Source organism: Mesocricetus auratus, unplaced genomic scaffold (genome assembly GCF_017639785.1).
Source record: "Mesocricetus auratus isolate SY011 unplaced genomic scaffold, BCM_Maur_2.0 Super-Scaffold_100018, whole genome shotgun sequence".
Classification (NCBI taxonomy): Eukaryota; Metazoa; Chordata; class Mammalia; order Rodentia; family Cricetidae; genus Mesocricetus; species Mesocricetus auratus.
Window position 1 is genome coordinate 39870265 of NW_024429199.1, and position 13346 is coordinate 39883610.

The 13346-nt window shown below is 40.4% G+C and overlaps 1 protein-coding gene across 1 annotated transcript in view; it reads left to right on the plus strand.

The window, feature by feature from the left end:
* Window positions 1-589: 589 nt before the first annotated feature.
* Window positions 590-13346, plus strand: part of Oprm1 (opioid receptor mu 1) — a 60478-nt gene continuing 47721 nt past the window's right edge. The window contains exon 1 of the mRNA XM_005065903.4: window positions 590-1181. Within this exon, the coding sequence (XP_005065960.1) occupies window positions 898-1181 (284 nt within the window). The 5' untranslated portion in view covers window positions 590-897. The remainder of the gene's footprint in view (window positions 1182-13346) is intronic.

Genomic DNA, 13346 nt, shown 5'->3' on the forward strand with positions numbered 1-13346 from the left:
CCTCCTCCCTCATTTCTGTAATGTGTTCTTGTACTTCCTCTTCTCTGGGATAAATTCAGATGCAAGGGGGCCATCTAATCTAAGATACATTGAGAGAATGGGGGCACAAGAAATAGGCATCCTTCACAATTTTTTCTTTTTCAGAGAAAGATCATTGGTGCTTTGAATAGATTTGTAGGGTTGAAAAGTTAAGAAACTGGAGTTATAATTTTTTGCTTCAGATACAGGGATCTAAGTAAAGAAGGACAAACATAGTGGGTCTCCAGTCCCAAATAGTTGCATTGGGGAGTTGAGTGGGAAGAATATTGGAGTTTAAGGGTCACTGAGATCATAACAGATCAATGACTTTCCTGCCTGATTAGAAAAGGAAAAACAGCGCTGGAAAAAAATGGGCATTGAAATCCTCTACCTTATGCATCCTTGTTGAAAAAAAAAACCTTAACTGCCTCTCTTCCCACTTTTCTCTGCCACGTCCGTTTCTGCCCCTCCTAACCCACTATACACACTCGTTTTACTTGGAAGTGCATGGAGACAGGGAGACTGACTCTGAGTTGCTTTGCGCAAAATCCACGCCTTCTCTCCTCCCTCCTCTCCAGCCTCTGGATCCCTCACAGTGCGCTCCCTCCCTTCCACCCAGAGAGCAGTGCTTTGGGATGCTAAGGACTGCTCTGTGTACTTCTAAGGTGGGAGGGGGTTACAAGCAGAGGAGAATATCAGACGCTCAGGCGTTCCCTTCTGGCTGACGCTTTTCTCTGGTTTATGCCAGGGCTTGTCTGTTTAAGAAACGGACGGAGCTGAGGCAGCTGGGAGAGGAAGAGGCTGGGGATCCCGAAATACAAAAAGTCTTGGAGCTCTCAGTTACTGCCCTCATCGAGCCCACAGCAGGCCTTCAGCACCATGGACAGCCGCGCTGAACCTGGAAATACCAGCGACTGTTCTGACCCCTTGGCTCCTGCAAGTTGCTACCCAGCACCTGCCTCCTGGCTCAACTTGTCCCATGTAGATGGCAACCAGTCCGACCCATGCGGTCTGAACCGCACCGGGCTTGGCGGGAGCGACAGCCTGTGCTCTTCGGCCGGCAGTCCTTCAATGATCACAGCAATAACCATCATGGCCATCTATTCTATAGTGTGCGTAGTGGGCCTCTTCGGAAACTTCCTGGTCATGTATGTGATTGTCAGGTAAGGAATGCCCCGAGCACCGGAGCTCCGCAAAAGGGGTGGGGGGAGGAGACAAAGTCTGTGAGTAACAGAGAAGTAAACAGGATACAACGAGGGGGTGACTTGGATAGAGCATTTGCTATTTGTGTGTGAAATTTTGCTGCTCTGGGTATTTCTCCCTCCCTTAATAAAGGAGTGTTCAAAATTCCAAAACCAAGAAGTTTCTTTGGGCAAAGCTTTTAAGATGTGGGTGTGGGTGAGGGGGCTGCATCTTAGATCTCCTTCTTATTCTAAGCTAAGAGGGACTTTGAAACATGTCTTAAAGTCAGTCATCCCTGTGCATGAGCTGTGAAAAGTGAGAGGAAAAAAATCTAGTTAGCTTTCCCTAATTGACGGGCAGAGGCTTCTCAGTAGGTTAAAGAGATGAACTCACTAACTTTCTTAGCAAGTGTAGGCTGGACCACAGCCCCACCCATTCTCCTGTGCTGGGGGAGTCTTATGTTACTCTTCTTCCATCCTGAGGCTGCCCCAGATGGAGGAAGCTTCCATGGCATCTTCCCAGGGCAGGGTGGCTCGGATGGAGCATGCATACTGTTGTGATGTTTAACCCAGTTTGCACTTTCTTCCTGCAGATCTGCTCAGGGGGCCCTGAGTGGCATCTCGAATTGCTGGGTAGCTCGGGGCATCTACAGGGCATAACCATTTTTCAGTGCTTGCAAACGTGGGAGTCAATTAGGGATCATAATAGCAGCAACACTGTATTACTGGGAGCTGTTCAGGATGTTCTGGAGAGGAAAGTATCTCTACCTTCCAAAGAGTTTGAGGTCTACTTTCTGTTGTTTGGGGTGCTCTAGATGAATTTGACTGAACAGGGTCTCAGTACTGAGAGTGATGTTGAGTGTGGTGGCATTGAGTCACGTGTTCCAATTCTGCCTGTTAGTGTGGAATACTCACCTATGGACTTCTGCTAAAGTAGATGGATATCCCAGCACGTTAAAATGGCTCCTGATTTGAGTCCTTCTTCCCAGTGGGGTTATGTGGCATCATGAGCATGGCATTGTTCAGGTTTAGTTACAATATTTGCTTCACCTATTCAGCACACATGTCACAGCTTCCACAAAGTGCTCAAGTCGTTGAAAGATCATTTCCCTCATTATGCTTTTGTTCCCAAGGTACTGCAAATTGCTTGTCTGATTTCTTTAATTAATGATTGTTTAAAGTAAAACTGATTTCTCTGATCTTTGGGTGAGGAATATGTCTCTGAGAAAAGAGCACCATCTATTGAGAGGAAGGCTAACAGCAGAAGGGAAAATACACGAAGGAGATCAATAGGAAAATGTATGCTTTAAAATGTTTACTTGCTATAATTCAGCCCAGAGATGGATTCAAATGAGAGATTAAAAGTCAGTCTCATTCCACAGGTAAGGCTGTAATTTAAAGATGGCTTCCAATAAGGAAAATATGATGTTCATTGTTCCTGGAGGGAAAAAAATCACAGAATCATAAAATGAAAGAACTAAAATGAACTGGGTATTATCCATGCCTGACAAGTGAACCAATACAAAAGAAAATCAATTGTTTATCCAAGAAAATATATTCATTAGTTCACTTAGCTCACATAATTTTCTGTTTATTAGGATAGAAATTGATTGTTTGAGTTAATTCTGTCGCTAGATCAACAGGGAAATCTTGGTTTACAGTAGTAATACTGAAATAACAAAATATCCCAAATTTATGGGTAGGTTCCTGGGTTTTAAAGGAGTGAAACCATTGCCAAAGCAACCAAGAGTCTTTTCTCCCTATTAGTCTGCAGTGTCTTCCTCTTTTTTTATCCCCTCTGGTTTCTATTTTCTATAAAGAGAACCAGTAGCACAAGGGCCAGCTGAGGCAGACAGTTTGGTCTTTTCCCAGTGCTGAGGAGGCTGCTGGCTGGGTGGATTCATTTCAAAGGCATTACCTCTCACTTGCTCACTTGGAGACACATGGTGACTCTGCCTTTCATTGAGAACATGGCATTATGCTTTATTCTCTGTACTGAAAGTTCTGACAAGCAGTTGGATTTAAAAGGTCAACCCAAACACCCACCTGTGGCAGAACAGGTGCTTAATTCCAAGGGCAGATAACCTTCTGGGAATGAGAATGTGAAAGAGAAAAATAGGCAGTTCGTTAACAGATGAACTGCTGGTGAAGCATCTTTGAGTTGAAGAAACTATACCTAGGTAGCTGAGCATATTTAACTGGATGTCTGGAGGCTGTAGTGTCCCAGATAATTTCACGGACTTCGTCACTCTGTTTGTTACAAAACAAAAGTACAGTGATGAGTCCATGAAATAGTGAGAGGGACTCACTATTATCCACCTGCTTGAAACAACAAACACAATTAAGTAGTCAAATAGCCACAGCTGCTAAAGGGATGAAGATAGTATCTTTGAGAATAGCTTAGGATGTTGAGTGAACCACAGATAGCTATAACAAAAACAGCAAGAAAAAAAATAATGTAATCCCAGATTAATGTCTCTTTTCTCAGGACCATCCTCATTATCCCTTCAATACCATAAATGAGCAAACCTTAAGTAGGATTCTTATAAAAAATATGTTCTAAGGAATGTAAGAAATAAATGAGGATTCTATCCTAGGTCAAAGATGTGGATCACAAGCTTGACTCCATAGAACTATCATAGGTAGCCATCACCTAAGACGACTTTGGGTTTTAAAATGGGGAAAACTTCTCTGTTCATATACATAATTTTTCCCAAAGAGGAATCAGTATTGTGGATTGATACCAGCAATTGACAGTTCACATACACACAGAGATAAGCATATATGTGCATAAATATACATACAGCTTCATCAGCTTTGAATTGAGACAAGATTGCTGCTGTCACTTGCTACGGGAATAAAAAGGAAAAAGAAATGAATACAGAGGTTTTCATCATTCATCATAGTGTACTCTGCAAAGTTTCCATGACTACCATAGTATTGTTGTGAGCTCTGGTTGAGAAAGTTCATCAACCAATCGATACATAAACCTTTTCCATGTGTGTTTCTATTTAAGGGGGTCCTGTTTAATACACATTACTGATCAGTTTCCACTGAACTCACAGTCCATTGTGCATGTCTGAAATCATGTTTACACAAAGTCTAACATGCATACTTTCTATAGAAAGCACTTAGTACTTTCTTTGTTTTTGGATCCTAGACAGCATTTTGTCACTATACATGAGGGCATTTCAAACAGCAACATTGCAGTGGCTGGTGAAGACTAGGAAAGTCTCAGAGACCAAATTGGCACCTCTATCTAGTGTCTCCCACTTCCTGTCATGATCAGAGAAATAATTCACAGAGGAAAAAAAGCAAAGACTTAGAATAAGGAGGAAATTTCCTTACAAAGCAAAAGTAAACCACCAAGAGGAAGGGAGGGCTTCTTGGGAGAATGTAGCAGCACCAGAATTTTGGGCCACTCAGTCTTATAGACAAAAACATTTATAGGGGAGAGAATTACTCATGAAAAAAGGTGAGGAATTCCAGGAAAGGGGTGGGATTTTCCTGGAATAGGGTTCTTCTAGCCTTATATGGAGTTTGGGGGTGTGTCATAGCATTAGATGCATGATGAAAACATCAAATTCTGGAAGGCTAGGAATGAGGTACCATACTGAAGCATAGTACTGTTAGTGGGGGACTTAGTCAGTTGTGTTGGTCTCAGCCAGTTTGGAAAGTCTCCATTTTTACTGTTTGAGCAATCCCATCACACCCAGCTCTGTCACATAGCTCCCTCCTTCAGACTTATAAACAAAACCTCCTAAGAAACAAATGAGGCAAAGCCTGGTCTTCAGAAGAGATGCTGGCTCACAGTATGAGAGCTCAGAGACAGAGCATCACCTTCTTTAGAGTCACCTGGGAATTTACAAACAGGGCCCTTCAGGTAAAGCACAGTTCTCTACAAACCCACATAAACCCTAGAGAGGATGCAAAAGCCCACAGTACATTTTGTAAGGCCAAATAGTTTCAGTTATGTCTCCTCTACAATTTCCTCCTGGAATAAGGATTGATGGCAAGCATAGCAATCTTCAAGGAAATAGTGTCAACTCTTGGTATCCAAAGGGAATTTGGCCCTAGGACTCCCATAAATACCAAGCGCAGAAGCTCAAGTCTTTGTGTTTAATGGTCCATTATTTGCCTTCAACTTTGATTCATTAAATCATATCTTGATTGCTTAGCATCTTAACATAATGGAAATGCTGTGCAAATTGATGAAGTGCTGCACTTTTTTAGGGAATAACAACAAGAAAAGAAGTCTGTTCCTGCTGAGTACAGTACAAAATCTCCCAAACGCCTTTGAACTGCAGTTGCTTAAGTCTACAGATGCAGGATTCTCTGGTACTCAGAAGTGACACAAATAAGACAACCAAGAGGTTCGACTGTGTTAAACACAACAGCGAGTTCACCACACAAAGACGAGTTCCACACTCTGAGCATACACTACCATCAAACGGAATAGCATGACAGCAAGGTGAATACCCATAATTCCCTCAGCAGTTCAGTACCAGATATCTAGGTGTACCACACACACTCAGAAACAGACATGGAATATTTTATTTTATATATTGGAATAAAACTGTCAAATTTAAATTGATTTCCATGTATTTCTAAAGACAGGGGTTAAGTAGAACTAAAATTGTGTGATGGGCATACAGAATGTCTGAAGAACATAATTTAGGATTCAGTTCCATTGTTTGAATCCTTGCCCTTCATTTCCAAAGCAGTTCTAAAATAAAAGGGGCAATTACCTAATAAATAGTAACTGGTCTATAGCTACACCATCACAATGATTTGATACTTACATTTAGAAAATTTTAGAAGCCATTTTAAGCAACAAAATCTTTATTCTAGTGTTTAATGCTTCACTTATCAGGGCTCTGCCTACAACTTAATGACTCTAGGTCTGTAAATCTGTCTGCTCTCTCCAGCACTGAAGATGGTAGGAGTGCACAATCAGCTACAGATTCAATCTGGAACATTAAAACCTAACTTAATACCTTAAATGCTTTCATAATATAAAGTAAAATATGAATTTAAACTACTCCAAGTATGGCTCACCTTGCTTTCAGAGCACTCAGATGCACACAGGACTTCTGCCCATGATATGAAGAATAGATAGCCATCTTGTCAAGCATTTCTTATAAAAGCCTAGAAAGTAAATGCTTTGTTCCACCAACCAAATGATCCCTGGTCTAATGACTGAGCTCTGTGATCAGAGCTTAGAAGAAGCCAAAGACATTGTGTGTAAATAAGTAGAAACAATTCTGTCTCAGTAAAACTTCATAGGGGCACCAAAGTTTGAACTTCCATATTGGATTCATATGCCTAAAAATACTTTTCTTTTGAATTATTTTTCAACCACTTAAAAAAAATCACAAAATCACTATTTGTTAACAAATCACAGAAACAGTCAGCTAGATTTGGCCCACAAGATCTCATTAGTCAAAGGCTGCTGAGAAGGTATAAAATTTTATGTTCAGGCAATGACCATGATCATAATAGATACAGAGAATTTTGCTGAAGTAACACATTTTTAAGCTCAGGAAAAATAGAAATAGGAAGTCAATACGCACAGCAAAATTGCCACAGATGGCGGCAGCATTGCCTTTCCCAAATTAATGCTAATGCTGTCTTCTAGTAGTAGCCACACAGGATTGCCTCCATTTCTCCCCAGACTTCCATGTGTCCATTGGTCCAAATGATTATCAACATTCCTGACTACCCTTGCCAGTGGTTAAGGGTGAGTGCTAAGAAAGAAGGATTTCTGAAAGTTACCCTCTCTTAAATGTGCTCATCTTGATTCCAGGCAGTTTTCTAGGCTTTTGCACAGCATTTTCACCTCCAATCACTCAGAGGCTTTTGGGAATAACTGAAATTGCCATGAGTGAATTCATAACAACTTCTTAGCGCATACCAAATCTATCCTCAAAATCAGGTATGCCTGCACACCAGCCATGCTGAACGCACCATGCCCAGCCTGATAATGATGGAAAGCTTCTGGGTGTCACCCTGGTTTTAAAAAAATTGATTTATTTCATTATTGATAAATATTTAAGCCCTGCTCCCCCAAGATTTTACATATGTTGTTCATGCATAAGGTGGGTTTCATTATGACATTTTTCATAAAGCATGTCAATCATATGCCCCTTACCCTCTCCTGTTTCTTTCCCCACCCACTGATTTTTTATAGTGACCCATTTGATGTCATTTGTGTTGCTTACACAAGCATTGACAATATTTTAGTGGCTACCCCACTTGAATAAAATGTCTCCCCCTCCCTCATCAACCAATAACTGCCTTTAGTTCCTCAGGGTAGGGTGGGGCCCTCTGAGCCTATCAACATCTTTATGACATTTGAAATACAAAAATTGTTTTTTTTTCTTTCTGACTTACGTAACACAGTTGCATTTTAAAAGTTTGATGACTATAGTTCCCAAAACTTGTTTTGAACACTGTCACTCTCTACTTCTGTCTTTCCAACTGGCTGAGAGGGACTGTTAGAGGAATCCCAGGTGTCCTGAGGCTATATGAGATTCTTGACTTCTGTCCATGGTTTTTTCATTGACTCTGTACACATTGTTTGAAATCCCCTCCCTAACCTCATTTCTGTACCTTGATGCAACTTCGTCCATCCACATCTAAATTAAAGGGGTGAGCAAAGTAAATTTGAGAATTCCATGCCCCCTCTCCCTACTATTGATATTAGAGGATAGTTTACACCTGTTAGTGTTAGTTTTCAATTATTTTAGGGTTGGGGTTGGAAGTAGGTGTTCAGATTTGGACATCCCTTTCAGATAAGTTTAAAATTTAGATGGGATAGATATGTTTAGCTTAGGATATAAGTAGATTATAACTTACTTATCACCCTCTATGTATATATGTTGAATATGTTTGAGTTTGTATCAAATTTAAATCTTCTATTCAGACTAAGAGGGGAATTATAGGAGTGAGCTCCACAAAGCTATCTGCCCATAAGGGCGGGGATAGGGAAATTTAGCACAGGTTAGAATAAAAGGAAGTGAAAGAGAAAACGAATCTCTCTTCTCTTCTCCTCGATTGGAAGCCTGCCACACTTCTGACTTCCCAGATTGTGTGTAAGTTCGTATTCTGGTAAATAAATATATTATATTCCATATTGCATTGACCTTCCACATCACTAAATGATCGATCCTCCAATCAGCCTTGCCCAGTCAACATCTCCTTGTAGGTGCCACAGCTCTTTAGCTTACTCAGATGGCTACCAGGCACTATCTGTGCACAGAGATAAATTTAAGTAGAGTTGTAGCTTGGCAACATCGAGCCCACTAAAAGCCAAACTCTTTCTCAAACATTCTTCAGTGAGAACTGAATCTAAGTTCTAGTGAGGAACCCAGCCTATATAAAAAGAACAATAAGATTTGATTTTCCTTTTAACCAACCATGGAGCATCCTACCCATTGCACAAAACCTTACAACACTCTTAAGCACATGGGAGAAGCTTTCCAGAGCTTCTAGAACAATGGTTCCTACTCTTGGTTACAAACTAACACAATCTAAGAAGTTCTTTTTGAAAAGAAGTTGGAATAGGAGGAAAAGGAGAAGATGGGGAGAAGGAGGAGGACAAGGACAAGGAGGACAAGGAGAGGCCACTATTCATAGAGGGCTAATTAATTTACAGTCTCAGAGAACTGGTCCTGAGAATTGGCATACAGAAAACTCTTCCGGCCTTCTAATGCACATCTGAGCTCCTACTGCTCTAGTCTGATCTACCTTGCTGGTCTTATGAATAAGAAACTGAGTCCTGTTTTAAGGAAGTATAAAAAATATTAACTCTAAGAGATGAGGTTGTGTGTAGTACGTCTAGTAAACTAACTTCCAGGAGGGTTAAAGCCTAAGAGGCTGTAAGTTTTTTCTTACATATGGCCTAGCATTTCTTCAGAATAGACACAGTAGACGGAGCTACCAAACCTGAAGCAAATAGCGTTTGAGTCTCTGCCCATTAGTAAATGTTTGTGCCAACTTCCTACCCAAACTACTTGAATCTTATTAGTGAGTGTTTGGTGAAGAATACTAACCGTGTTCAAGTTCACATGGATTTCAGATCTAAGTTAGATACTATAGCAAAAATCTTTGCTTACTCTGAAGTGCTCTGCAAAAGAAAAAAGATTTGTTGATTGCTTTCAAATTTCTTCACACTATAACCCACATGACACAGGCCATCATTATCAGCAGAGTGACATGCACCCGGAGTCTTTACCTACACTAGATCATAATTTTTATCTGTTAAAATGTATTTAGCTATCGATTACCTTTTCAGCCTATAGAAACAAAGAGAAGTGTCACATGGGTATCACTATGGTCAATCTTCTTGTACTTCCTATTAACTCTTTCTCAAGGCATTGGGTGACTCCAAACCCACCTTGTTGAAGTGAAGAAGTTCTGCAGATAGATTATGCATTTAGTTCCCTGTTGGTGAATCTTTTCATGTTGCCTAATACTTTAGAAGGGGGGAATACAAACAAACTCTTTGGACAAAATAGGTCCATGAATTCAAAGCCAGCTTGGGCAGCGTGATGAGTTCCAGGCCAGATGGAAAAACTGTCTCCAAAAATATCAAGCCAATATTCGATAACTTGATATTTAAATATTTCACTCAGATTTGTGCGGTAATGAAAGGTGAGTCCTGACTTTCATTTACCCAAGACTTGTTCATTCGCATCAGAAGAAATTACTTCTACCCACAGCTCTATCTGCATGTAAGCTATGGAAGTTTAGGCACTTACAACTTCATCCCAGTGAAGAGTCACCCTGACTTTTGTTGAGTCTGATTGTCTAATCAAAGTGAAATAGGTCAAAAGATGGAGTGCTTCTATGAGATAGTGGAGGCTCTGTGACTCCAACTGTCTGCTTGTTCCAAATGCCTGGACAATGGATTTTTCTAAGACTTGAAAACAGTGTCTGTCACCTGCCAACATCAAGGCAGCAACCCCTGCAAATAAAGCGAGCACTGAATGCGGTACAGAATGATACTCCTGAAGCACACGGTGCCCTCTCAGAATGAAGACTGTGAGGAACAGCAGAGCGATGGAAGGGACAGCTTTCTTTGTTTCTCAACATTCCTCCATTGAAATGCTGGGTTCCATGCCAGGGGGAAGCTGAACTTTCTGTGGGGGAAGATTAAATGTTAATTGAAAAATGCTGCCAGCAGTACAACCTGAACATCAGCACCTAACTGTGCTTGCCAAGAAGAATAAAGGAAATTATTACTGACGGTATTTCATTCTTATTCATCCCCCATCCGCTGTGGAAAGAAAAACACACGGGTTGAGTGAAATTAAATGCATGTGTTTTTTTCCTATGATGGGCTAAAGTTGCTATAATAAGTGACTGTATTAAAAGCAGATGGCACTGTTAAGGAGCCTTCTAAGGTTTTTTTTTCCTTCTGATGAAAAATGATTAACTCCTTTGTAATATAAAACATATATCTAAGGATTAAAGCTGGTACCTTTAAATTGTGTGGATTTTAAAGTCTTCATTATATTGAATAATGGAGTTCTCACACAATGTAACTATAATCAGGGGAGGAGAGGTTTGAGGGAGAGTTGCTTGAGAAGGCTCTCGTGTAACCAGGCTGGCCTCGAATTTTCTTTGCAATTCAAGGATGGCCTTGAATCCTGATCCTCCTGCCCACCTTTCCCACATACAGGTATTACAAATTTGTAATTTTGTGGCCACACCAGGTAGAAAGTTTTTACTTTACCATGGTGCTTTAAATAAGACTGTCCCCCACAGGCTCAGATGTTTGAACACTTTGTCCCTGGTTGATGGAACTCTTCATGCATGTTCAAAAGGTTCAGTTTTGCTGAAGGAACCTTGTCACTGAGGGTTGCCTTGAAACATTCCATTCTCTCTGTGTCTCTGTCTATTTCTCTGTCTCTCTTTCTCTGTGTCTCTCCCTGTGTCTCTGTCTCTCTCTGTCTCTCTCTGTCTCTCTGTCTCTCTGTCTCTCTGTCTCTGTCTCTCTGTCTCTCTGTCTCTCTGTCTCTCTCTGTCTCTGTCTCTGTCTCTCTGTCTCTGTCTCTCTCTGTCTCTCTCTCTCTCTCTCTCTCTCTCTCTCTCTCTCTCTCCCTGTGTCCTTGTGGCTTGAGATGTGCGCTCTCACCATGCTGCTCCAGCTTCTGTGACTGCTACTTGCCCATAATGGTCCCTCTAGAACCATAGGCCCCCAAGAAACTCTTCCTTCTGCAAGTTGCCTTGGTTATAGTGCTTTATGACAGTCACAGAAAAGAAACTTAAGATACGGAGTGATATAAAGAATATGAAACCTGGTCATTATGTTCATTGAGCACTATGGACAAAGTACTATCTTTGATGCGCCAGATTTAGCTCAGGGTGGCCAAATTATATGGCATCCTTCTTCTTACCCAAAGTCCAGTCCACAGAAGAACCATTTCACCAGCACTGCTTTGTCAGCAATTTAGAAGTTCCAAATAATATCAGGTGAAGCAAAGAATGAACATACCCTCTATGTGCCTTTGTTTTTGAACACCTTCAAAATGTGTCTGACATAAGGACATGTATTCTAAGCTATTAAAATCACTCTGACTCTGGAGCAAGGACAAAACCAGTATTTTCCAGTGCACCTGTTTAATTTTTCCCCACATAGATTTTTTAATTCTAAGTTGGTACACAAAATGCAATGTATTGATTAGCATTCTAGTTGGAATAGACAAAGTCATAGAACTGAAGAACTAAAGCGTTTTGGAACAATAGTTGCTCAAAGAAACGCTTTGAGAATGGTTGTGTTTTGAAAAAAACTATGGGTCAGGATGCCTATTATCTTTATTATCCATGAGCAACATCTAGAATCGATGTAAGGAAAAGCAAAAGTAGTCCTTTAGTACATCATAAACACAAGCCCAGAATAACAAACATGAGCAAAACAGAACATGTGGTCCCTAGAAATCTGTCCTCCAGAATAGTATCCCCATTATTAAAGCTGAATACCATAGGTATTATAATTACCGTTGTCTCCATTATTGGTATTTTCTGGATGTTACAATGTCCTCAGTTCCCTACTAGACATCCTAAATTACACTACTGTTTTGTACATTCCCAGATTTATATCAACAGATCAAGGAAAATGTAACATTTTCCAAACTTCATAGGTGATAAACTTATTAAGTCCAAATCTATCTTGCTAAAAAATTGACAGACCTAATATTTGAGTGAAATTCTATATGGCACTTAACTTTCCAGTCTTTAAAACTTCTGCACTCAACTGCATTGAGGATGGATGTGCGAGCCAGAAATTGAGGGCTCCTTTGAATGCCTACCTGGTATATTCTCCTCATTGCTGTCTTCCCAGACTATTCCCTAAGTAACAACCTACTGGTTACTATTTTGTTACTGGTAGACCCAAGGAAGTAGGTGATCTGGTCCCTGACAAGTCTGTATGTGCAGGGTTTTTACACTATGACATTTTCACTTAGCCTTTTTTTCTCAGGCCAGCTGGGTCTAGTCTAGTTTTCTGAGTCTGTTTCCTTTCAGCTTGGAAAAATAGACTCCATTAATAATTTGTGGACTTTTACTTGCAAAAGCCCAATATGATCTGAAGATAGTTCCACACATTATCGCTGCCAGTGTTTCATATCTGTGACCAGCAAAGTGGATACTCATGTCAATAAATGATCAGGAGACAGTCACTGTGCCAGACTCAGCTTTGTAAATCTATTATTCAGCCAAGAGCCATGGCTTTTTCCATAATTCCAATGTAAGGCACACACATGCACATGTGGTGATACCTTGTTTGTGCAAAGAAAGAGTGTCTGAAGATCAGAGGGTGAATCACACACACACACAGACACACACACACACACACACACACACACACACACACACACACACACCAGAAATTTACTATTTGGTGAAAGCAGGTTTCTTAAGAACAAAGACTGCCTTTCTTATCTTTCCCCTCTTATATTTAAACCCAGCAGGTCATGGGATGTAAAACAGCTGAACTGTTTCAGTATAATCTATTATAATATTTTAGTTAATTTTATTACATTTATTATTTTAAAATAAAAACACCACATATCAACATCAACCAGATCTGAAATCTATATAATTAAATAAGTTCTATACACTTAGACTTGGCATTTTAAATGG